Source organism: Diorhabda carinulata, chromosome 6 (genome assembly GCF_026250575.1).
Source record: "Diorhabda carinulata isolate Delta chromosome 6, icDioCari1.1, whole genome shotgun sequence".
Lineage (NCBI taxonomy): Eukaryota > Metazoa > Arthropoda > Insecta > Coleoptera > Chrysomelidae > Diorhabda > Diorhabda carinulata.
The window spans coordinates 23,082,862-23,110,270 of NC_079465.1; the positions used below are offsets into that span (position 1 = coordinate 23,082,862).

General features: G+C 31.2%; 1 protein-coding gene across 1 annotated transcript in view; it reads left to right on the forward strand.

Moving 5' to 3' along the window:
- Positions 1–26,329, forward strand: part of LOC130894941 (uncharacterized) — a 39,298-nt gene extending 12,969 nt beyond the window's left edge. The window contains exons 3-6 of the mRNA XM_057801994.1: positions 9,879–9,991; positions 18,984–19,161; positions 24,008–24,277; positions 24,341–26,329. Coding sequence (XP_057657977.1) covers positions 9,879–9,991; positions 18,984–19,161; positions 24,008–24,277; positions 24,341–24,760 — 981 coding nt within the window. The 3' untranslated portion in view covers positions 24,761–26,329. The remainder of the gene's footprint in view (positions 1–9,878; positions 9,992–18,983; positions 19,162–24,007; positions 24,278–24,340) is intronic.
- Positions 26,330–27,409: the final 1,080 nt, after the last annotated feature.

Below are 27,409 nucleotides of genomic sequence, written 5' to 3' on the forward strand. Positions count from 1 at the left end.
TACACAAAATGTAGAATATCTCAACTTTTCTTATCTTACCCTAGATCAACAGATATTTATATAATGTCGCAATGCGCCATTTATTCTATTTTATATGACAGGACCGTCTCGGATATCACAAGGTTTCAATACGAGATTATCCTGCAAATTACGATACATAACCTAACCTAACCTTTTCACCAACTTCAGTTCAAATAGAAGATGCACAATCCAAGAAAATTGGAAAATAATTGAGATTCGATTAATGAAAAATGATGAAAAAAGATGTGGCACAATAAACAAAGTTTGATAATCATTTAAACTTACCATATAAACATTAACAAAACAATATACAGAAAAATATATCGCGTGAAACTGAGCTAAGTCGCGCGTGCCTAAATCTCAAGGAGCAGCGTAGTTGGCTTTGCTATTTCGAGTCTAATACAGTCACGTGATCTTCACAAAGAGACGAGAAAACAAAAAATCTTTGAATGCTTCTAGATGGAAGACTCTTTGGAATAATCACCTCTTGATGTGAAGAATACAACTCGGAATCAAACTTAGACAATTATATTGAATAATTGGGTGAAAATCACAATTGAAAGGTGTCTCTGTGAAGCCAATTATCATGTCTATTGTCATTTACTGTTGATCGATGACTTATAACGTTTATTTGACCAACGGGACCACATTTCAGTTAATTTTATCATTTCGGAACATCTATAGCTATGATGCTGTCAAATGCTTCAGACATCAGTTGCCAATCGTTTTTATTCTTAATTGGGATTAAGGTAACTTATAGTTTTAGTTAATTTGAATGCTAAAGGGCAGTTTTCCAAATGTATACATCAAGCAGTTCTTACAACCCTTGCAATCTTTGACCTTATACCCTAAATCGATATCTTGCACTTTCTTGAGTGCCTTATTAAGCCTCATTAAGTTATTCAGTCTTCATAAAGAGATCCAAGGAATGGCTCTAGCTCTGCGGATACTAAACTGAATACAAAAGAAAACAATTCGACTTATAGGCAGAATTTCGAAAGGAACGCAGGGCAATCAGAAAAGAATATTCCTCATCTAGAAGAACTGAAAAAATTGAAACATGCTTCAAGTTAAGTAACCATAGATACGTGAGCCCGTAAGAGTGCAGTTACGAGGGACGTTCAACATGTTTTTCAACATGTTTGCTATTCATGGGTGTCTCACTCAAATTACTAAAAATTCGCGTGGAAACCACGGTTTTCCCCGATTCTCAAAGCTCCTAGACACCCTATTGACGCGTGTTTTAGTTCATTATTGTACAATTTTTTTACGAAATACGAAGTTATGATATCATTAAACAAGCTACCGGTTTTGTTTTTTCAATAAATCATATAAAATTAACGAAATAGGAGTGTTTAAATCAAATATTTGTTTACATTGAAATATTTTCGTAAAGACAAAGAAAGTGTACTTGTTAGTGGCGTCTATATTAAGCCTGTATGTATACCGAAACGTTAGCTATGTTAATATTTGTCCACATTAAATTTTATTGCAGCATGTCTGCTATATGATGCGTCTTCTTCGTTCTGCTTTTGACAACGCGGAGAGAACATATGTATACAAAATTATTAATAACTCGACTTGTTAAACAGATGATTTGCGGTCGTATTCTATACTAGCTTTCTGGATTTACACTACTTCATTGTTAATTATCCAATCAAAATAAAGAAAAACTTTATGTCACAAAAAAATGTTTTTATTTCATTATTATAGCTCTGATTACAGAAACCGACTAAAAGTTACGTGAATATTATTTTTAAATTGTCCCGTTTACGTATTTTTCTAAAGGGTTTTGGAATTTAGTCAAATTCCAATTAAATGAATGACAGGATAATAATAAATAATAAAAATGTGAAAAAATTACTGGAATTTCATTGGAAATTTATCACAGCTCGGAACGTCCTCTAAAACTGACCCATATTTCACAGAAATAATGAAAGCGTGTAAAGAACTCATCAAATTTCAAGATTCCAAAGAGAAAAAAACATATGGAGGAAAAGCAGTTGATTTGGTAGGGGTTACATGGTTACTTATCGATTTTCTTAGTAGCTTCCTCAAAGACCGATCCATCGAGGTTGCTATCACATCTCAGAATGGTCTGAAGTTAACGCTTGTGCTCCCCCGAGGATACAACCTGCATATTGGTGTCGTGGCTTCAATAAACTCAACTAACACCCAAATCTGTAGATCTCAACAGACCATCATCATCAATACCAATATCGAGAGCTTTTTGGTGTGGAGTGAAAGCAATTTTGATTGAGTTTAATACATCGAAAACTGGAAGGTCAGGATTTGGTTTTGACGCTTCCGAGCTGTGCGACTACCAAGGCACGTCTTTCCCGAATACTACAACCTATATAAGTTGAAGATCAATATCCCAAGACATCTCCTGGAGTTCGGTTTCCAAGCATACAGAAGAAAGCAATTCGACTTATAGGCGATCCAGAAACTTGGAGAGCTTTGAGCATAGAAGTCACTTTTACACCTAGAGGAGTATTTGCAAGAGAAAACTTAGCTCATGAACAATGGATTCGCGTGCAGATGCCCAGGAAGTCTTTTAGGAGAAGTGCGACTACCAAGACCGAATACTACAACCTACAGAAGTTCAAGATCAATATATAAAGATATCTCCACACTACAGGCACAATTGGAATTACATTTTATATAGAATTCAAGATTTTGAGACAATGATAAAAAATCTCGTTACGTCACTGTATAGTAACATTTAGCTATCACCTAAATTGCTATTTGAGAATCATAAGTTTTAGATAACTATTCATAAAATTGTAGACAAATTTCTCATTTTATTTGATACTTTTACGACCCTCATTATGAGCCGTAAATTTAATATTTCGAGAATTGAGTCAAAACTTTCGAATTCTTTCCACCTTAACGACATCGTTAATTTTAAATTTTCACGGGATATACAATGTGCTTCAACGAAAACTTATTAGGTCCTATGAACCACTGAAAAAAAACGAGCGTGGAAGAAAAAAAATTAATGAAGAATAGTGTAGATGAAATACCAACAGAAACTAAAGTTTTTTATATAATTTTTGGTCCAATTAGGATATAAGATATAGATTATTTTTTTTTAAAGTTGAATTCGAATTTTGTGTTGACCTTTATCATCAAATTATTTCAATACCGTTTCTAATAATGGAAATTATTCTAAAATACTACCCTATATGTCAGCGAAAACGCTCGCAAAGAGAACCGGAAACAATTTTTAATATTTCAAGTGAAATTCGACTAAATTGGTAAAAGGTTCTAGCAACTTTTTCAATTCTTTAAAATTAAAACTTTCAGCGATTTCATTTTGAATCGAATTGAAAACTTTTTTCCTCACGAACGAAATAAAAAAAGTGTCGCAATTTCACTGGATGATATATTTTTGTAATAGGGCACGAATTTTTTACTAAACAATCTACGCGACATTATTTTTTATTAGTATGGAAATTACATTATAGTCCATTCATGTAACGAGAGAAATACCCGACTGAAAGAAATAACAATAAGTAACTTTTACCTAATAGCTTTATGGTATTTATATAAACGCTCATTTTGTTCATACCTCGTATTATATAGTCGTAATTAAAGGAAAATTAGAACCTAATAAAGAATTATTAAATTGTACTTAATTAAAATGGTCAACATTCGACGGACGAGCTTCGTTAAAGCATTTTTCATGTCTTAATTGGCACCAGCCGGCTATATAAGAAAACGTAATTTCCATTTAGTTGAACTGCTCTTAATTATCGTCATTTTCTATATTTAATAATTCTTATTTCAAAATCATTAATTTATTTAAAGTATTTAAAAATTCCCCTCGATTTCCAAGGATAATCATAACAGAGATTTTTCCTATTCCAGATTGGATATTTCCTTATAAACCTTTGTTTTTTTTTTTGGGATAGTCGATATGTAAATTCAGATCCTAAATAATCCTATACGAGGGCTGCTACTTAAGGGTAAGGTGCGAAAAGCGCACAGGCACATTTAGAAAACTTTTGAATAATCATTAAGACAAAACTAAAAATCAAAAACCGTCAGCAACATCTAAGATTTTCCAAAATGAGCAAATGTTCAATATTATATAAAATATCAAACAAAAATTGATTTTTTTTTCTAAGAATGAGTGAATTTTCGTTTAGGTTAGATTAGGTTGGGTTCTTCTTTTTAATAATGAGTTTATTTTAGGTGTTAGGTTCAAAATAATCAAAAAATTGCGTATTTTCCACGAAAAACACTTTTTAATTTACAACAACCCAAATACCCTTCGTATGACAACACGTTCTGAGTACGATCGCCATTAAAAATGTCAAATGTCAAATGTCCAACCAAATTTAATGATGGCAATGTTAAATTTGACAGATTCGCATCATATCACAAAAATTAAGAAGTAACCCTCGTGGATAATAGAAAAATCACAAAATAAATTCGTGGGATATTAGTTTTTTCATTTTTTTGACGTGCTGAATCCAAAAATGTCTTTATTTATAATAAATCGTAATTCTTCGATATGTTTCATATCACAGCAATATAAAATTTAAACAATTTCACATGAATTTTGATTGTTTCTTCAAAATTTTTGAATATTTTTTTGAAATTTTATCATAAACAATAATTTTTCAGACTTGAATACGAACGAACAAATTACTTAAAAACCCAACGAAGCAAATGTTTTCAGATAGTTGAAAATTATATAGTTTCCTTCCTTGTACAACAAAACAAAATCTCATTTTACCTGAACCGGGCAATTTTCCTAATTTCCTTACTACTTGGAATTGTAAAATTTCACTTGAAAGCAAAAACTTCGAAATAATCATCCCCGTACTCGAGTTCTACTGCAAATAGGTTTAATGTTCCATCATATAAAAACTTTTTCCTATTCCCCAATTTATTCAAGAGCTTTAGCTCCATTCAAGAGCTCCGCTTTGTTACGATATACATTTCCTTTGTTGCTATCTAAGCTTCTTCAAAAAACAACCGTAATTTTCATGAGAAATTGTCTATTTGTCATTATCCGACTCAATTAATCCACAGTATTAAAAAATGAAAATTTTGATTTAGTAAAATGTAATTTTAACTTGATACTATATTTTTATTAAAACTGTTACATTTTGATACTACTGCGTCGAAGTGACCCCAATGAATTGGTAGGTATTGTGTAACATTTGTTGGTTACATGGATGGTGACAATAGTTGGTATTTAAGGGAAATACAAAAGCAGGTAGAACGTTTTTCTGATTGTCCGAATACCCTAAACATATGTAAGAGACCTTTCCCTACACAATAGAAAGACTGACGAGCGTAAAATTATACAAAAACGCACGATTTAGAAGTAGTTTTTGTGGAATAACAGGAAATACATTTAGTAATTAAAATCTGAATGGACTTCCTGCTCTTTTTAAAAACAATTAAGATGTCTTCGCACGTCAGGATTAAAATTCAATTTAAAAATTTAATTTGTTTTAAACGGCCTCGTGGAACGAGAAATATGATGACTTTGATAAAGTTGAAAAGCATGTTATGACAGTTCCGAATATTCAGACTTGAAGTGCTGCCATCCATTGGCGTCGAACTCATTTTCAAAGTTATGGGAATATTTGAATTCGCCTAGAAGTTTTAAATCTGACACTTTATGACCAATGTCTGGTTAAAAGATATTTAAAAAAAAAATAACTAAACAGCTGCTACTCGATGTCGCGTCTTTATATATAGAAAACAATGACATAACATGTGGAAATTTAATTGACAAATGACAGCTGTAAAATTTTATTTAAAACATGAAAGTGCGTAAATTTAGTTTACGGGACATAGTTTTGTTGATTATTAAATTAGAAATTGATAATTAAAAATACTAAGAGAATATATTATCCTCGAAAAATTGTTATACGATTTAACTTCATTAACTTATATTATAGAAGTGAATTCAAAAGTTAATTAATACAAAAGCTAAAACTCACCGCAAATTACATTCTGAATCAATATTATAAACATCAATTCGACGATGATGGCGTCGTTAGAGCGAAATTAGTAATACAAAATTTAAAATTGGATTACCGCCCCCTTCCCAACTAAAATCTAACGGTTTATTGTGTTTTAAAACGGGATATTTACATACCAAACGTTATTGTGACCCAAGGGAAATCCAACATGAGGAAATTAAATATTAATGAACTATTGCGACCGATAATAATAATAATAATAATATTAATATTAAACGTTGGGTTCTAATAGGAATAAACTGATGTTTTACATCATTTTTCAACAAAAAAATTTCATCTAATTCTATTAAATCGCATACTGATTGACTGACTGAATTAATATTAATTATAAACATTTTAATTGCATTCGAATTAACTTTGATCAAAAGCATGCACGTTTATATATCCAAAACGAATTTCTCGAAAATTCTAGAAATTAAACAAATAAATATATAGACCTTTTTAGAAATTAGTTAAAAAAAACGAAAAAATCGTTTAAAAAACTAGTAATTGAATTCTAAAAAACGTTTTAATGCCTTTAAACCCTGCTAGAGCTTTTCCATGTCGCTCTCCCTGCTTTTCAATCAAATTTCTTGAATTTTCCTGTCAATGTGACTTGGAGAAATCACATTTTGTACCCCATGTTTTTTAATTGTAGCAGGAAGTCTTCTACAAGCTCAATATCATATAGCGAAAGCTATCCAAGCCTTTTAATTATGAAAACCCTTCGTATTTTATTTTCTTTTTCTGTATATTTACATGTCATGGTTTTCATCTCGTCAAATACGTTTAATCAACGATAATAAATATTCGAAATTTGTAACTGTCACGAGGTAGATACGCGGTATAAGGGCCGCTCTAACTGTTGATAAGACCAGTTATTCCAATCGTAATCTAGCAGTAACAGATAACAGATAGACGTGATTTGTGTATTACTTGATAACGGGCATGAAAACGTAATTAATTTCGCTATGATTTAGGAGTTTGGGAGTTACACGACGCCCGACTACTAATGAGATCTGTAAGGGAGAACGCACCGTTACGAATAGAGATGAAACCGTTACTTTAACGTTGAATTCTTTATAGACACAAACTTCTAATAATTAACCACGAGTTACTTATTTTATTTAGTATTTATTATAAATAGTTTGTTGATAAACAGTTGATAATATGAAATAGCGCAAATCTCGTAAAGTTCCGTCGTCGAGTTTCAAACAAAGACTTTAGATTAAAAGGCAAAGCTGCTGTATTAGTTTCTGCATCAGATTAGAGCGATATTGAACTTCGGTAACTTGTTTAAAGATTATATTCACATCCGTACAAAATCTAATCAACTTAATTAGATTAGGGAGTTTGTTATAACTTCAAAACAAGTTTGTCAGTCAGTTTCTAACGTCGTAGAATCGTTATATAAAGATTATTTGAAATTAATCGCAAAAATTAATATAATATCTTTAGATCTTTAAACCCAACAATAGGATAATTGCTCGGTTTGAGAAAAAATTATTCAAAATTCAAACATTTTGTAGGTAGTTTAAACGTTTCAGTAAGGTTGCCATATTACGTGACGTCATAGGTATAAAATAAACACTGAACAAATGATACAAAGTGATTCGGTTATCCTAAAATGAACTTAAACTTTGAATAATACGAAAAATTGTAGTTAGAAACGTCTGATAAAGTTTTTTATGATGCCAAAAAATTCGAATATACAACAAAAATACTGTTTATGGTACCACTACACCAACACTCACGATTACACTGCTGTGTCTCATTTTTATGTATATAATATTGAAATTTAACTTATTTTATCGTATTTAAGTTTATTACGCTTTTAATATTTTCCGTGATTAAGTAATAATGGGACAATTTAACCTATAAAAGGTTTTTTCACTTTATTCTTATATATAGAAAAATATTTTATTTATACTTAACTAATAAATGAAAGCTGTATTATAACAGCACACGATACGTTGCCGGCAACGATTATCTCTGGTTAATAATGACTAGTGATAACTCAACTACAAGATATGTGGATCTCAATTTTCTTTAATATGTCAGATAATCGGCTTTCCTGCAATTATGAAGAGTTTTGCAACCAGACGACATATTTGTCGCATACTGACCAAAGAAAAACAACATTTCCATTTATTTTCATACAAATTTTCATTAGCCTACTTTCAAGCTGGATCAAATTTTTTATGCATAGTAAACCTCGGCTAGGATGGACTTATATACCTTAAGCTATTCGTGTTTTATGGTTTCATTGATTTTCGAAGAGAAAAAAATCACATGCAGCTAAATCTGGAGAATACTGTGGTTGAACAACGATCTTGTTATACTGGAATGAGACGGCGTATATTCACAAATGCGGTTAAGACGAAAGATTCAATTCTTTTAGTACGAACTAATCCATAAAAGATTTCGAGACCCTCTGAGAATTTAGAGCATCATTTCCTCAATGTTTTGCTGTTATCGTCGCGACGACTTTACTGAATGTTTTGTGCTTTTCAAATATTAAAAATCGCGATAAAGTAGATTTTCGTAAAAAACCAGTTTTAATATATTAATCCGGGTCAAATTTGATCAAATTATTATGAATTTAATTATTACCGATAGATTATGGCTTACATAACCTCGTTTAATAAATAATACAGAGTATATTATACTACGTTGATAAACGCCATTATTATAGTAGAAATATTTATGGTTATGATGGTTATTATTGAAGTACTAAAATTTTTATATAATATAATTTAAAATTAATGCGTCATAAACAAATTTTATTAACCAAAAAAAAAAAATGATTCGCATAAAATAAAAGGAAGAACGCCTTCTTCATGTGTTAACCATCTTTCCATGCCGTACAATATAACAAGATTATTCTGAGGTAGAGGTCAATATTCACGTTTTTGAATTCCATGAACGAGCTCTTTGCTTTTTTCATCCGGCACTTGATCTCTACGTCTGGCGGCCAGTCTTCACATAACCAAGATCCCATTCTGGAACTCAACTTTGTTGATATTGATTCCCATAAGCCGACTGTGTATTCCAACTACTTCCAGGAGCCTTAGGAGGTCATACATGTTATCTGCTATCAGGATTATTGACCTTCGAAGATGTCTTCCAACCAAAGATTAAACAGAAAGGGAAGAGGAACTTTGTTACTAACTTTAAGTGCAGCTGATTGGTTCCAATATAAGTATACAGTTTTTGAACGAGTTTATGGGAGTTTATGGGAGTTTTGACTCCCTGTCAAAAGCTTTTTTTAATCTATAAAATACATAACTACACATATCCTCGGATCGTAGCAGTTCTGAACCAGTACTTGGGCTGCAACTAGTGCCTCTTTCGTACCTAATCTAAATCGGGGTGAACCAATAGAGATGTGGGAAGTTTCCTGTGATCTAAATTTAGTTAAAAAGCTTTTGAAACCTCTTGATACCCTCGTTGTTTGATAATTTTAGCAGTTCAACCAGGTACTCGATCTTGCTCATTAGTTTTCTTATCTTTTGAGATATCTTTTGCTCTGGTAATTCCTTTTTTTTGTAATTGTGGTCTTTCATTTGCAAATAGGTTGCTCTTGTTCTTTTTGATCTTTTTGTTTGGATCCTATTTCTTCTTTTGCTTTATTTACAATTATTTCTACATGTGTTTGATCAGCTGGTCGTGATATGACCAAAATCGTTAACTTTTTGTTGGTTCTGCTTTTCGTTTTTTCCTATCAGTGATCTTCATGTTGGATTCTGTTGTGGAAAGGACGTGGTCTGATTGAATATTGGTTCCAGGTTATGTACAAGTTCTTAATATTGATATGTAGTGTATTTTTCTCTAATTATGTATTTATTATTATTTTTTTTGTTCCAGTTAATCGACGCTAGTTATAGAAGTAGTCCTTCTCTCCAGACATCGGCTGTGATAGTTTTATGTTCCGTACTTCTTGGACTTCTTGTATTTATAGCAGTTATATTAATTTGGAAGTAAGTATAGGGTGTGTCGTTATTAAATTTATTTAACGTAGAAAGCTTTTGTATTTTTTATAAAAAAAAAATGCAAAGACTAAAAATTTGTCGATTCCTTCTTATGATCTGATATGCGTCAAAGAACGTTTTCATGATGGAGCATGACACCGACGACGGCGGCGGCGGCGGGGTAAATGTATCTTTATAAAACGAGTCTCTCTAATTAGTTATCGCTATAGCAACTCCCCGTTCCATCCGGTTCCCGAAAGAAGAAAAAGTATTAACTACATTTCCTTCGCCTTATGGTTCTTCTATATCGATTGTAAATTCTAACCAAACAAGGACTATATTTAATATTATCGACATCAAAGGGATGAACAGAATATATTAACTAATTTAATCATTAAAAGATAGTTCGGGGAAGTTAGATAAACCACATTTTTACGAAAAAATATTTGTGAGGTTCTCCAAATTTGTAAAAAGAAAAATTTCCTTCATATTATGATTGATTTTGTTCTAAATTTATGTGTTTTCCAAATTTCCAAATTTTAAACACTGTCGATCAAAATTTTTTGCTTTTATGACGTGAGACGGCAGATTTCTTCGACTCATTTATTAATCAATGCCAATAAAGTTTTTCATGAGCTGAATTTTGATGTGTGAAAAGCTTCAGTTATAATATGCGGAATTTAGTTGATAAAATCATATATTTCCCGGACTTACATGTTTTTCGAGACAACATTTCCTGTACTATGGAGTTGGAATATAAAAAAATGTATCGGTGGAACAAGTTTATCTAAGAATTAGAGCAAACAAGCTACTTAGTAAATTTGACAAAAACCAAAACAAGTTAAGGGATTTTTTATCTAAAGTATGCCACTCGAGGCCGTCAAAGACCACCTAAACGATGCCGGGAAGGCACTAAAACTCGAATTTTTTCAGATTATTTTTTATCGTTAATTTTAAATTTTAATTGATTTAGGTCATCTCTGGTGCTGTCATTTTTTTGTCGTTGAGCTGAAAAACGGAAAGATCTTTTACGGTTGATAGCATCTTTATAAACATTTTCTGAAAAATTTTTCATACACTTTGTCCTAGAAATATAATACCACAATATCAAATCAAACGAGGGTGGTTCAAGAAGTACCCGGCCTGACCTAGAAAAATTGTTTAAAGTTTGAAGACGCCACGTTGAAAGAAATTGGTCATCGTTATGTGATATCATACTTTTATTTGAAAGGCACAACCAATATAGAAACTTAACTAGATTCTACTCTGGTTGAGACAAGGCCGTAAAGGACCAGCATCGCAGTGGACGACCGAATGAGGTGACGACGAAATCCACAAAGCGCACTGAAATTGCGCGAGCTAGCAGACATAGTTGATATTTCAAAAAGTACGGTACATCGCATATCAATTGAAAATTTTGACATGAAAAAGCTGTGCTCAATATGGGTGCCGCATTTGCTCACAACGTGGATCCATCACTTCATACTCGAAACATGAAAACAATCAAAACAATGGACTAAAAAAAACGGAATCAGCTCCGAAGACTACAAAGACCGTTCCATCTGCAAGGAGTGGATTTATTGGGATCTGCGTGGGATAATTTTCATTAATTATCAATTGCGAGTATCATACGAACTTATTGGAACGTTTAAGAGGAGAAATTAAGCTAAATCGGTCTTTTTTTGGCTAAGAAAAAAGTGTTGTTTCAAACATCCGTTATTACAATAGTCAAAATGAATGAATTAAAGTTTGATTTGATACCCCATGCACCCTATTCGCTAGATTTACTTCCCTCGTATTATTTTCTGTTCCGAAACTTGATGATAGAAGATTTTTCATCGACGATATGGTGATGTTAGTAATTAATTGCTATTTTGAGTAGCTGGGGAAAGTTAAAAGGAGATTACGTGTGGGCCAGGTATATCTGGGATCAACCTCGTACATTAGAGAATAATAAACAAAATAAAATAGAAAGAGTTTTCAAATTTCATTAAACATGTAGAATTGATTCGCAAATGTCACACAATGCGTTCATTCATGCGGAAATATCTACTGTACCAGTCCAATATCCAGTCACTCCTGAAAATTCTATTATATTTTTCATTGTTGTCTGAACAATGATGGCGCGGTTACTTTAAATGAAAAAATTATATTTAATATGAGACTGAATCCGAATAAATCGTAACTGCATAAAAATTTTTTTATACGGAAACACGAATTTTTATAATTACAAATGCAAGTTGACGTTACGAAATAATTATAGAATTGATAATTTTTACAATTGATTTTCAATATACAAGAGTTGTACTAAATTTTCAATCTTATTCTGAAAATTTCAACCATTTGGACGGCTAATGTGAAAATTTTTCGAAAAAGGAAAAAATTAAGTATCGAGCAGTTTGTTTTTGAAAGGCAATAAACCCACGCTAATGAAATATCACTCTGTATTATAATTTACGACTGTAAAATTTCGGGCAGTTGAATTCACAAAATTTTATTATACAACTACGAGGGTTGCAACTAATTATCTCAGTTCTCTTGATGGGAACCATCAATCATCTGATTAAGCGATACAAAGTGTCCCTTATTTCACCCTCCAGTAACGTATCGTATCGGATTACCTCAAGTTACTCTTGTATTCGTTAATATTTATTATAAACTGACTGATTTGAAAAAAAATATATGAAAATTATACAGATTTTCTAGACAATTAGGAAATTTTTGAAATAAAAGTGATGATAAACGATCCGATTCTTTTCGAGTTGGGAAAATACTTGAAAAACTGTGAAAATTCTTCAGCAAACTTTCGGATTTTCGTAAAACGTTTTAATTGTTTCCTCTAAACTTTGGATCATAAATTTCGTTCTCTTTTGAGTAGAGTTACGGCCACAAACACGCTCTATCCCAAGAACCCTTCAAAATCCAACAACTATTAACTTTACCACTTTATCCATGAATTCCCGACTTTTATATCTGGTCTTAAATTTTTCGAACTCGCATAAAATTTCGAAAACGGAGATGTGCATCATAATTCGCGCCATGGAAAAACACTTAGTATATAGTCCTGGTCATAAATTTTCAAAATATTAATTTCGTTATAATCAATACGAATTTTTGAACTATTTTGAACAACAATTTCCTTCAGACTTGTTCTTCTTTTTTATTAATTCTTTATTTATTGCATCAACCTCTTTTACTTTACTATCTTACAAATTTTTCTGATTTCTGATATTTTTTCCGTCTCGTATCCATTTTCTTCTTCATCTTTAATTTTCTGTGTATACCATACTAGATTTTATTAATGAATTTAAGATTTGTGTATATAAATACAGGGATAGTACAAATGACAAAATACTTAAATTTACTTCAATAAAGTTATTTCTTGATATAATTTTTTCGAATACGGTTCTGTCGAATGTATATAACTTCTGGTATAAACGTTGACGATCTATAAACGAAAACCAGCTGTTGGGAGACAGTCAGAATGTCACGTTTTATAATATTTTAATCCAATTCTGTAGAATACAAGATATCTGGTGGTCTTAAAACGATTAAGTCAAATATATTTAATACCAGCTAACTGGCCCACCGGTGCTATTTATCAAAAATAATAAAGACGAAAATGTGGAAATAAATTTAGAAATTGATTTTTTTGAGAAATGATACTGGGTTCAAAGAAAATCGAACGTGTTCTTGATACCACATGATGCAAGACAACGTGCAATACAATGCAAGATGCAATATTTCTTACTCAAAAGCTTGTGCAGATGAAGTTCAGCTAAAGATCGCTTGGCAAGATGCAAAACAACGTGCAATGCAATGCAAAACGCGATATTTCTTGCTCAAAAGCATAAGTAGATGAGGTTCTGCTAAAGGTATGATGCAACACAACGTGCAATGCTTTGCAAAACGCAATATTTCTTGCTCAAAAACTTATGCAGACGAAGTTCAGCTAACGGCCGCTTTGCATGATGCAAGATAACATGCATTGCAATGCAAGACGCAATATTTTTTTTTTCAAAAACGTACACAGATGAAGTTCAGCTAATAGTCGCTTGACATTATGCAAGACAATGTGTAATGCAAAGCAAGATGCAATATTTCTTGCTCAAAAGCATAAGTAGATGAAGTTCTGCTAAAGGCCGTTTGGTATGATGCAATACAACGTGCATTAAATTGCAAGACGCAATATTTCATGTTCAAAAACGTGCACAGATGAAGTTCAGCTAAAAGTCGCTTGACACGATGCAATACAACGTGCAATGCTTTGCAAAACGCAATATTTCTTGCTCAAAAGCATAAGTAGATGAATTTATGTTTCATGCAAGATCTTGCACTGGCAACATTATCGTTGTTTTCGCGTGTTATTGCGTGTAAGCTGCAACCCTAGTGAGAAATCTATTTATTTTTGACTTAACAACCAATCTATCCATTAGGATCCAAAAGGAAGACGGCAGCAGATATAATTATTGACGGCGATTCACTGACCATTTATTTACTTCGTTAAATATTTCTACAGTTGCAGCTCGGTAGCTGTTTTAACAAATATACAGGTGAAACGAATAAAAACTTATAAAAATGGTTGTGAAATTTCAAGGATATTATTGGCGTTTATCCTTAAATAATTATACTCTAAGTCCGATAATTTGGGGATTACTGTCGAGAACTAAGTCACCTGATCAGGCTCTAGGTGACGAAATTATGAGATTTGCATTTAGAGAGTTTGATAATTTGATCACGAGGGTTATGAATCTATTTGCAAACCTAATTTTCCTTTTGCGAAGGATGGGGACTTATCTTTTTGTCTGAAAATTGAATTTCCTCAGTTTGTGATTATAACAAGTATCCGAGGACCGAATTAAACGAACTTTTTAATTCTTTTTTCTTAGATGGAAATGAGATGTTGAGTTGAGATTTTTTTTACTTGGGATTTAATTTTCTGGATACTCTCGAAATAAAACTTTGTTAATTTCTGCGAACAGTATTTAGTTCAAGAGACAATTGGATTCCACTTTTATTTTGGTTATTTAAGATTAAGAAAATTTGAAACTTTTTTTATTTTATTTTTTTTTTCTTCAATAATAAGATATTTTCCAAAAATATAAACTTTCATCGACACAGCGATAATGACGGAATGAGAGACTTGCGAAAAGTTTTTAGACACTTACCAATTTGGTTGGTCAAAGAATTGAATTTTGGTATTCATTATACCTTATTGGTAATTGAAAATAAGGAGTTGTACCATAGGGTGGTCGCAATGAAAGATATTTTGTACAAATTTTGAAAAATTTAACTAAAGTACCTGGCGCAACAAAGAAAACATTAAAATTTGGAAAAAAATGTATCATTTCTTATCCATTGTTGGAAAATCTTTGACCACCGATTATTTTTTCAAGTCTGGGTACAAAAAATAATCCGAGGGGGTTAAATCAGTCGAAAATGGCGGGTGCGTTAGATTTTCGAACTCTAAATCATTAATTTTGGCCGTTGTTATACGGGATGAGTGTTAAACCAAATTTCTTGTTGCTCGATCTTTTTAAGTAATAAATCCGCCACACTATAACCATTCAGACGTCATAAATTCCCCCTTAGGAATTATAACTAAATGTCAACTTAACTTATAATATCATCATTCGTTTCGACGTTTTTTCCCGCTTGGAATTCTAATGAGTAACTTCTAATAGAACTCTAATCTTAAAACTAAATATACCTCGAAATATGACAAGTAGTCGCACCCGTGTTGTGACATTTTAAATAATAATTCACCCAGCTGAGCTTCAAATTTAATCCTCATCATAATAAAAATAATACCAACTAAAATAAGATTAAAAAAAACGTCTTTAAACACAATCGGATGCGAAAAATACCCCCTCGATACATGAAATCTACACCTCGATCAATCATTTCGCAACGATTATTCAGTCGAGTAACTCCCGACGGGCATTGTAATGTATCTGACAAGGTACAAAATATTTTTGTAAGACGATCTTGAGGAAGGCCAGTGTTTTATTTCTCCCAACACACCGAGCGGAGTTTTTTTCTTATGTTAATGGTGTGGGTATCACATCTTTGCAAAAGACAAGCGGATGTTTACGATTTCGTCCACGTTTAAGGTTTCGAATTTCATCCGGGATCGGCAGGTATGATTTATGGAGCGAACATTCTCAGAAAGTAATTCTAAACGTCTACAGGGAGGCGGGCATTTATAAGTTACTGAAAGAACGATGATTCCTTCAAGAATATATGATTTTTTAGAGGGTGATACACGTACTGTGTTAGTTCAAACTTTGCTTTTTGCTCATCTAAGTCAAGTCTTGTCGAAACGCCACGTCGTGGAGAATCGTAACAATACGCGATCAAATTTTATGTAAAGCTTCATCATCTAAAAAGCGATCCACCAGGATCTATACGCTCAAAAAGAAGATTACGACTCGGTAGAAGCGTAGTGAAGCAGGACCTGGACAGCACTCCTGTCCAGGCGTTTTTGTAACAACAGTAACAATAATTATGAATATTTCCACAGATAAATAGCAATATCACCCAGAGTAGAATCAAGTGCAGCTTTTATATTGGTTGGGCTGAGGCCACGTAACGATGACCACTGAAAACTATTGATGGCTGCCAAACCAATACTAAAGAACGTGGTGTCTTCTGTACAGATTGTGTACTTTCTAATACAATGGTACTTTTAAAGCAATTACCACCATCTCTAGGTGAGGCCCGGTACTTCTGGGTCCATGCTCGTATACCTGAGGTAATACAAGGTTTGGACAGGCCAAAATTACCGTGTACTGAAGATTACATAGCCACAGCATGATTTCAATAAGTATATATTTAAAAAAAAAGATTAGACCTTTTGTAACAAAACAAGAAACACTTCTAAATTCATCTCGGGCCCGTCATCATCTCGTATTAACTATCAAAATATATCGAGAAATATACTGTAAGAATATAACTAAACTTTTGGTAGTAATTTTGAATTATGTGAATGAAAATCTCTGAAGGAAAAGCCGTTCTCTTATTTTTGAGAACAAAGAAAAATTCTAGTAAACACATTTGAAATATTTAACGGAATTAGAAGTTTTGTATTCGGAACGTTAGTTTGAATTATGTCTAAACGCCTACTGAGTTAGCAGAACATCTTGAATGTTATAGAGATGAAAAAAAAAAACGACAGAAAACAATGATAAACAAAAACGACAAAAAGCCCTATAAATTTCGTTAAATTGGACACTAGAAAAATTTTTGTGTTGTATGTGTGTGGAAACTGAACGAATTCTGAATACAATGCACATCGGAGTGCGGGATTAGTCGGGGAAAGTTAGGAAAACGCAACTTCCACAATTTCTAACAGCCATGATAATCCTGGTAGTAGCGAGAAGAGCCATTAGCTTTTCCGACGGCTTAATGACTTCCTGGGGGGTGGTAATAGATACTTTTAATGATAATGAACCGGAACGTACGTAATTACTATTTTAGCACATGGATTTTATCGTTTCAATCAAAAATTTTTCACTATTAGACCTTTTAATATATATACGTCGTTATCTAAGTCTCAATAAGCTACTTCATCACCAACAGACTTGATTCGGTGGGAACGAGAATCATAGAATCATTAGAAGATGATACACGTGCGTGAGGTCCTCAAGAAATCATCAAATTAGAGGAAAAAATTATTCTAAAAACAAAAGGTATTGCAACAAAGACCGCCATTTCCAAAACAAGTATTCTAAAGATTACACATAACAAAAGTAGTCAATTTCACTTCCAATCCACCAAGAATTAGCCTAAGATTGTTAACGCTGATAAGGGTCGCAAAACCCAAGAACCAGAAAGTGCAATCCTTACAAAAAGGCTGGACATTCTTGGTTGAAGACATTTATGAAAATAAACCCTTAAATCCGAGTTAGAAAAGCCCGTCAAGAACCCAAATCTATCCCAGAAATAGATGTGGCAAAACTTATCAAAGGCTTGAACATCAATAAAACTATTGCCCCAGATGGAATACCACCAATCGTATTGAAGAATTCCGCTGCTGAACTAACAAGTCTGCTATGCAAAATTCTTTTCTCTATCATATAAAAAAGGTTTTGAAAAGCTGCTTGGGATCAATCCGATCCATTCAAGTCGTTATGGATGGACACACCTCATAAAGGTTTGAGCTTAACGAGGCATCCCCCAGGGATAAATCTTGTCATATACTCTGTTTCTCTTGTACATCAAGGACTCGACCCGGCTACTACCTAAAACCGTAGGCAGTAACAGATCATCACCAATGGGGAGGAAACAGTCTGATCAAAGAACCAGGCTGTAAGAAAAATGTTCTGGAAAAGTCACGTGGACGATTTAGCCAAGGCAACTTCACGAAAACTTGGAGCCCTCTTCAAGACCAAAAATCTACAGCTTCTAATCCTCTACAAGGTCCAAATTCGTCAATATTGCTTGCACATTGGGAGCTCAACTTCCAAGCATACCTCGAAAGGCGCTCGACTTAATACAGAAGAAAACAATTCGATTTATAAGCGATACAAAGTTGACCGGAAACTTGAAGCATAGAAAGGAGGTCGCCGACTTAATTTTGTTTTATCTGTACTAGTTCTACAGATTCTCGGTGCAAAACCCACTCGACAGATAGACGTTGCTTCTTTTGGCGGAGTGCAAGCCTGTGGAATCAGCTACCAAAGAACGTCTTTCCCCACCATATATCCCTGATCTAGACCTATCCGACTATTTTTTGTTCGCAAAGCTGAAGATCGAGTTAAAAGATATAAGATAAAATATTTAAGGGCGTTGTATAAAAATTCTTTCATATTAATCTGATTGTCTATCAGAAATCTTCGTACTCTGAAGATGAGAATCGTTTCTAAAAAGTGTGACATGAAAAGTTTAGATTCAATTTAATGGGGGTTGTACACATTCCAAATTCACTAGTATATCTTTCCACTGCTTCAATTCAAAAACAAAATAATAATCTTGTATTATTAATTAAAATTTTTTACAGACACAAAAGGAAAGTACAAAATTTTCTCCCTTGTAAAAATTCCCCTAGAAATAACTGTGATGTGAACGCGGCTGCCGGTATCTACGAGGATCTTCACGATGTTATACCGAGGCCTACACCCACCCACCACCATCATCCCCAACTAGCAGGAAGACATATCGTCGCCCCATCGATAGAGGTAAGTAAAAACAATAAAAATCAAATATAATTTTACGAAAAAGTCAACAATTTCGAAAAATTTTCATAAAAACTATTGAAATTGTACGTATCGTACGTAGATGAAGTAAAAACTTACCTCTAGATATAATCATCATCCGCACCATAATCCAATGGGTCTGCACCATGTTTTCAACCATTTTCACTAAAATCGCGAACCGTATCGAACCATTTTCGCGGCGAGCGGTTGCCTTTACCACATTTATCACTTACATTAACTCACAAATCACATAAACTATCCCCATGATACAAACTTGAAAGTCCACTACGTTAGAGCAACCCCAAGTTTAGTATCTGTGTTTATAGAGTAACTAATTTCCCGTAATAATCGATTTGAATCGATTATTATGAAGAAAAAAGCGCAACCCGACAGCCTTGTCCTCGTAATTAAAAAAAAATCTTGTGAAAACTGTTCGTATTGAAATATTGAATTTGAGAAAGATTTTCAAAAAATTACGAGTCTTTATTGTCCCGAGAGATAGATATGTGATCAGATTTAGAATATCGCACACAAAAATTAATTTTCTAATCGAAACTATTCGTTAATATTTTATTATTATTATTCAAAATTTTTTTGTTTTCATTTTTCCTCCAGACCAGTAATGGACACCATTGTAGAATATATTGAAAATATTTTAATTTTTTCTTTCATGAACAGTCTAAATCAAAAATTCATTACAATTCAAAAACAAGTTTTTACTTCTTAGTATGTTTTTTTTTGATAAATTCGAATTCAGAGCACACGTAAAAATTGACGTTTCGAACTATTTCGGATTTGATAAAAGAATTTTGAGACTTACGACACTTTCCAATTACTGTTATGTAATATAAAATGTTTATTTTTAATTAAATCAAGACCCTAATCATCGTAATTTCGATTCAAAATTTATTTTTTTAATAAAAATTCAATTTCTCTCTCCGTCAAATGGAATACGAAATGATTGTCATGTTTTTCATGAATATAAATGCTATATTATTGAAGAAAACATTGTTATTTGTTTTTTTTTTCGCCTCGTAACTATCAGTTACGACAAGATCAGTTGTAATTTTCGATCTAACTTACTCATTCAATGAAGAATTTTTACAGTAAAATTAATTTCTTCAAGTCATTACATTTTAAACGTTTTTATTTTTATTTTGATCAATTTAATTTCAAAAAAAAACGTAAAAAATGACGTTTCGGTTTATTTTGAACAGTATCAAAATATTTTAGAACATAGACACCTAAAATCATGACTATAAATGGATAATTAATTTCCTACATCAAGAATAATCACTTGTAATCACCGTTATGTCATAAAAGACATTTATTTTCGCCTAAATTTCGACCCTAATCATCGCAATAAGGACGTTTTGGTTTATTTTGAACCGTTCAAAAATATTTTAGGACCTAGACACCTAAAATCATGACTACCAATGGATAATTCATTTCCTACATCAAGAATAATCACTTCTAATTAATGTTATGTCCTAAAAGACATTTATTATCGCATAAATCTTGAGCCTAATCATCGCAATAAGGACGTTTTGGTTTATTTTGAACCGTTCAAAAATATTTAAGGACGTGCACACCTGATATCATGACTATCAATGGATAATTCATTTCCTACATCAAGAATAATCACTTCTAATCACTGTTAGGTAATGAAAGAAATTTATTTTCGCCTAAATCTTGACCCTAATAAAAAATATGACATATGACAAGTAAAATAAATGTTATATTATTGAAAAAACGTTATATATATATATATATATATATATATATATATATATATATATATATATATATATATATATATATATCTTACAAACTCAAATAATGCAATATAAACTACTATATCATCAAAATTCACACTACTGTTCGTATTTTTATAAATAATATGAATATATTTAAAATTTAGACTCGAAAATATTGTATTCAAAACGAATAAGTTGTCGTACTACCTTCGTATAGACGAAAATTAATAAAACATGACAATTTTTACGTGTCCTAACCTATAAACTGCAAAAAATATAACTGAAAGAGAAAATCTAAATATGACAACATTTCAATGAATAACAAAAATAGAATATTGAAAAAAGTGAGATATTTTTAATTTTATAATAATATAACTAAAATCTAAAATTAATTTTTCTCTTATATATGAAAATATACTGTAATTCGTATAAAATTATCTTTTTTTTAAGCATTGAAAATATTATTGAATCTATTCCTGCCATGATAAAAAATTGAAAATCAAACGTTTATATTCTATTTTTGACATTCATTACAACAATCACCTACCTTTTAGGCAACACGCTATATCCTCGACACAAATAACGTTAAAATCTGTAAAAAAATGAGAAAGAAACTGTAGACATAGAGTAGGATAAAAAAAGAAATGAGAGAAATTATAAAGTTATTTTGAATAAGTTGAAATACGTTCAAAATGTAGGGAAATATTTGAAAGTAAAGATTTTAGTATATAAATAGATATAGAATCTATATAATAGAATAAAAGAAAATTAGAAATATTTGCATCGTTTATCAGTACGTATAATTATTTTTCATTGAATCCACAAAAACTCCATCTTATATAAAATTATCTAATCGTCCAAAGACACCTACGCGATAAATTTAAAAGCCAGGTATTTGTGGTAAATTATAGCTAGACTACAGCTAAGCTAACTGGTAATATTTTGTTGTTAGTGTCATCCGCTGGTAACAATAAACACCTTGTATAGTGAGCCAATGGATTCTTGTAGAAGAAAGGACGAAGAATATAAAAACGTTATAGAGGAAACTGAACTCATAAGTACATACAATTCATTTTAATTTAATAATAATCTATACTGCTTTTTGTGTTTTATGTGTGCTTCGTTCTTTGTGCAATTAAAACCTGCCATTGGATTATTATCAAGTAATATTTGTACGATAGGGTTACCCATGCGAAATCTAACCTATATTTTAGACAATTTATTTAAATTTTTCTATTAAAAACGTTTATATATATTGATATATCATTTTGAATCATATAAAAATTGTAAACTAGATTTTTAATAGAAAGTTTTTGCTAAAATTATTTATTAAGTTTGCGAATGTTTATTTGTTTTCAAAGAAAATGGAACTCGCCGAAATTCATGTTAATTATAATCCAAACACTTTTATTCACAACACTTTCACTGCACATAAATACAATTTTTAATAATAAAACACTAAATGATTAAGATGAATAGATATAAATTAATAAAAAATTAAACAATAGTTCACACACATCGCCATCACTCTAAACTTGTCCAGACACGACTCAAACAACCACATACTAAACTACCGTGGAAAGTAGACATATTTAATTTTCTGGAAAAATGTCTGCTCCATGGTCCCTTAGTAACAATAAGAAAATAGATTATTTATCATTTTTAATAATTTATCACTCAATTTCTTCATTATTTTATTAATAATAAGTAAAATTTATCATATATTGTTACTTTTTAAGTAGTTTTATAATTTATAATGCATTTTCAAATTTTTATCGCATACTGTTAGTTGCATAAGTATTGGGGCTTGTTGACCCAATTGTTTAGTTCAGATTATTTAAACAATAAATCTCTAATAAATAAATTAAAAATGGAATCTTTGGAATTTAAACTCGAGTTTTATTTTTTTATTTTGTATAAAATTACAATCTAGTTTTAATAAGTAATCTGGTAATTGATAAACTACAGATCACAGATATATATTTTTGTTTTTCTTTATTTAATACTCCTTGTATATATATATTGATGTATATATAATTCGTTATTTTCAATAAACATAATTATAAAAATAATCACAGACCAATATAGTTCAAGTTCTTTTGGTTTATATTAAAATTAACAGTTGCACAGGGTATTTTCTTCCTAAAAGCAAAAGTACCGTTTTTTAACTTATTGCTGAAAGTATAAAATAAAGAAAAATATTTTTGAAATCAATTTCTACATAGAAATTCAATATTATTGTATTCTGACATATTTAAAATAATAAAATTTTGATAATTAGTTCGTATGTAACACTGATTGCATATCTACTGGCGCTAATTAGTAGGACCATTACATTTGAAATATAATAAAAACAAGTGTATGACTAATTTATGAATAAATTAATTAAAATTTACAATATTTTTAAATTTTTATCTAATAGAACGATATATTAATCAATGGTATAATCAATGAACAAAAAAATTTTGAATGGTTAATTCATAAGTAAAAGAAATGACCTCAAAAAGCATGTTGTTTATAAATTATATAATAAGCAGTGGCGTACTTATGAATATTTCTCTACGTTTTGATATTTAATTTAAAAGAAAAAAATATATGAATACTGAAAAAAGTAAAATGCTTTTGAACAATAAATTGATTAAAATGTTAACTTTTTGTTTTGTATGGGCATCCCACGTGCGAATTAACCCAAATTTGGATTTAACGTTTGGTAGAGGTTTTTTCAGTAATTTTTTTGGAAATTGTGAACTGCACGTTGTCTAATTGATTGCTAATATCATTGAGAGATATTTTGAATGATGTTTTCTTTCACAATATCTTTTAAACCCTTCAAAGATACGATCTAAATAACGATAAGTTCGGTTTTTGACAGGTGGCGGTTAATTCTAATTTATAAATCAATTTAAATCGAAAATATGTTTTCGATATAATGATTTAATGCTTATTCGGATAAATTGTAAGTTTTAAAAGGTGAAATATGACGTTTTCTCGATTTAAATAGTATATTTATTCCCAATTAACTAACGACATCTTTCGTAAAACCGAATATTTATTTTTTTGCGTCTTTTCAGATGATCGACGTTAAAAATAATATTCACTATCCTAGCGGCTATCCCATATCACAACACCCGCCGGTTTTTTTATGTTCTTCACCAGGACCTGATCCGTATTGTTCGCAGGACATATATAATCCAGTATACGAAGAATTGAGTGATCCGGAAAGTGAATTAACACCAGCCCCTCACAGCGAAGACGAATTCGCCGAGGACGAATTATCCCTTGCTGGCGAAATGGAACGAAGAAGACTTGATATACCCCCGCCGCCATATCGACCCGAAACGGTAAGTCGTAACGAATTTATTTTTAAATAAATATAACTAATATATTTTAAATTGTTTTTTCAGTGTATACGTCGAGATATACCAAGATTTCGACGTCCACACGAACCTCTCCCGCCCGTACCGGGTAATAAACGTCACAGAAGTCTCGATAGACGACGTCAAGAATTCCACGAAGGTATGTTGTTAGACGCTCTACTTCAACTCTATCCCAGAGTAGGAAGTGTCGAACATCCTCCGACTCGAGGACGACAAATACCCAGTATAACTCAAAGGATACAGTGTATGACGCCCGGTCCTTACGAAACGGTGCCGGTGATTGGACATTTAGCCACGTTCAGACCCGTTCCGAAACCTTATTCGCAAGATTCCGCTTTAGGTTCGGATTCGGGTTATAGCAATCATACGAGTATCAGAAGTTCGAATAGGGGTAGAAGGGATCCGAGGCGTTTATCGCAACTAAGCGCCGAATTAGCTTTGACTTAATAAGGGGTTTGTATCGGTTTTGCGATCGACAATGGCAATTTTAATATAGTGCAATTATTTCCTATACATTTTGTTATTTCGCCATTTGATGCCATTTCTTTCTGTTTGGGTTGTCTTACACACACACACACACACACACACACACACACACACACACACACACACACACACACACACACATCTTTATACAGTACGTCCTCAAATAAATGCGTAATTAAATTGATATTTAAAATTCCCGAAACAATTTTTTTTTCCTATAAATTCTGCTGTAAAAGTCACTGCCATATTTAACTGTAACTATTCGCCATTATTTTAACCCTACTTGCCACAATAGTGAGTAAAAGCAAGGGTAACATTGAGCTTCAGCTAATATATTGAGTTTTGCAAAATTAGTACTAACACCTGTACCTCAAGTAACATTTTTGTAATCAACACAAGAGAAATCTGTAAAAAAATGTGGTAACTTCACAATACGAAAGTATTTCACCCTGTACATTAAATTATAGGTAAAAAAAACATTTGTTTCGAGAATTTCCGATATTTTTTATTTGAAATAACATTATAGATGAATAAATAATATAATATAATTAAACAGGATTAATATAAAATAACAAAAACAATTTTAAAAAATATTATATTATGTGTCTTCTTTTTTTATCGTTTGCTGTCAAAATCTTGTTTTTTATTATATTATCAGAAATACCTACTGGCTAGGCAACCAGCATTCCACGTTTTATTACTAATTCAAATAATTCCACTATTAGAAACATCATGTCGTATTACCGTATGAAATTATAGTTTACCAAAGTGTATAAATCGTTATTTTATTATTTTCAAATCTGAATATTATGATTAATATACAATAATTATCAATTTATATATCAATAAATTGTTTGCTTAATTATTCCATACCATATCTGCAAAAATGTGGGTAATAGAAGAAATAGAGGATCTAGCACGTTACAAGTTTTATCATTATATATTTTCATTCAAAATATACGTTTATCTACTAGCAGTAAACCATATAAATATAAAGCAACATTCCATTTGAAATATCGAACCGAATTCTCCTATATTTTCTGTGTTTAACAATAAGCGTTTAACAAATATCAGGGTATTCATATATTCAAAGAAATAATCTTTATCGTCTTTATATTTTACAATTGAAAATGGAAATTTGAAATATTTAAGATATAAAACCTTTTTTAGCGAAGAGCAGTGGCAGTATGAACACTCACACACACAAATATTGAATAAAATTGTTTCATGACTACCCTGATATTTTTCAATAAGTCATTTCGTGTAACATGAAACGTCGGCCATATTGCCGAGACAATATGGCGGCTGGTTGTGACGTCATCCTGAAATGACCTTTAGTAAAACTTTTGTAGAAACTTGTAAATAGTTTATGTATATTTCGGGACACTTTTGGCCAACCAAAATTTTCTAGAATCCAATTAAAAATTTTTATATCATCTCTCCTAAAAACTGTATCATATTGTAAATTATGTTTATAGACTATTTTTTATTTATTATTGTATATAATATATATATATATATATATATATATATATATATATATATATATATATAACCAATCGGAACAAATTCAAATTTATTTATTTGTAAGTTTCCCAAACACTGAATTTCACAATTTATCATCTTATACATAATTAGTATAGGAGTTTATGCTCATTTTTTCTGAATAACCCTGTATTTGCACTATTTATAATTACATTAACGACCACTGTATAAAAAACACATAGTATAATGAATAAATATATTTTTAGTTTCTTCGGCTCATTCATATTGTCCAATATTAGCTTAACACTAATTTTTATATAGTTTTTTAAATATTTTATTACTGCCTTTATCAAAAAAAGTTTTTAATATACTTCTGGAATCAATGATTTCATCATTCCACGACATCTAGTTGTAAATTTTGATAAAAAAAAGGTAGAAAAAACTTTCAAAATCTTATACAAACTACTTAAATGCTGAAAAATATATAAAAAAGAAAATTTAATTACTTTTCTTATTACAATTTCATTGAAATCACTGATATACAGGCAATACCCATTACAATCTGTAATGCTGGTTGTCGAATCGATTTTTACTTGAATACTTGTGTTTATTGTGCTGTGGTCATGAATTTAACCAGTGGCGTAGCTGGGGTTATACGCCACTGTACTTAATAATCGTAATTAAAATAAAGTAGATCTGTTTTACTCAAAAATAGATAAAATACCAATCAGTGTTTGTAATATTCTAGTCCAATAAATATGTAAAAATTAAATTACATTTGATTTTTGTTTCAAACGTCATCACGCCATTACATTATGTTGTTATTGTTTTCATTTCACAATTTTGAAAATAAATTTAATAAAAAACATTTTTTTTTTATTTTAACATCTATAATATAGTATAAGTGTCCTTAAAATTGGTAAAAGAATATTGTATTAATATTCACACACAACATAAATATACAACCGGATCAACCAAAATGGTTCAATAGGACAAATTATTAAGCTTATTGGTAGAAATCACAAATAAGCGTCCTTATTTGAAACAAAAAGAAATGCTTTTCCATAAGCTTCTAAAACTTCAATTGATAAAATTCAAGAATTGGTTCACCACTCAACTTATACA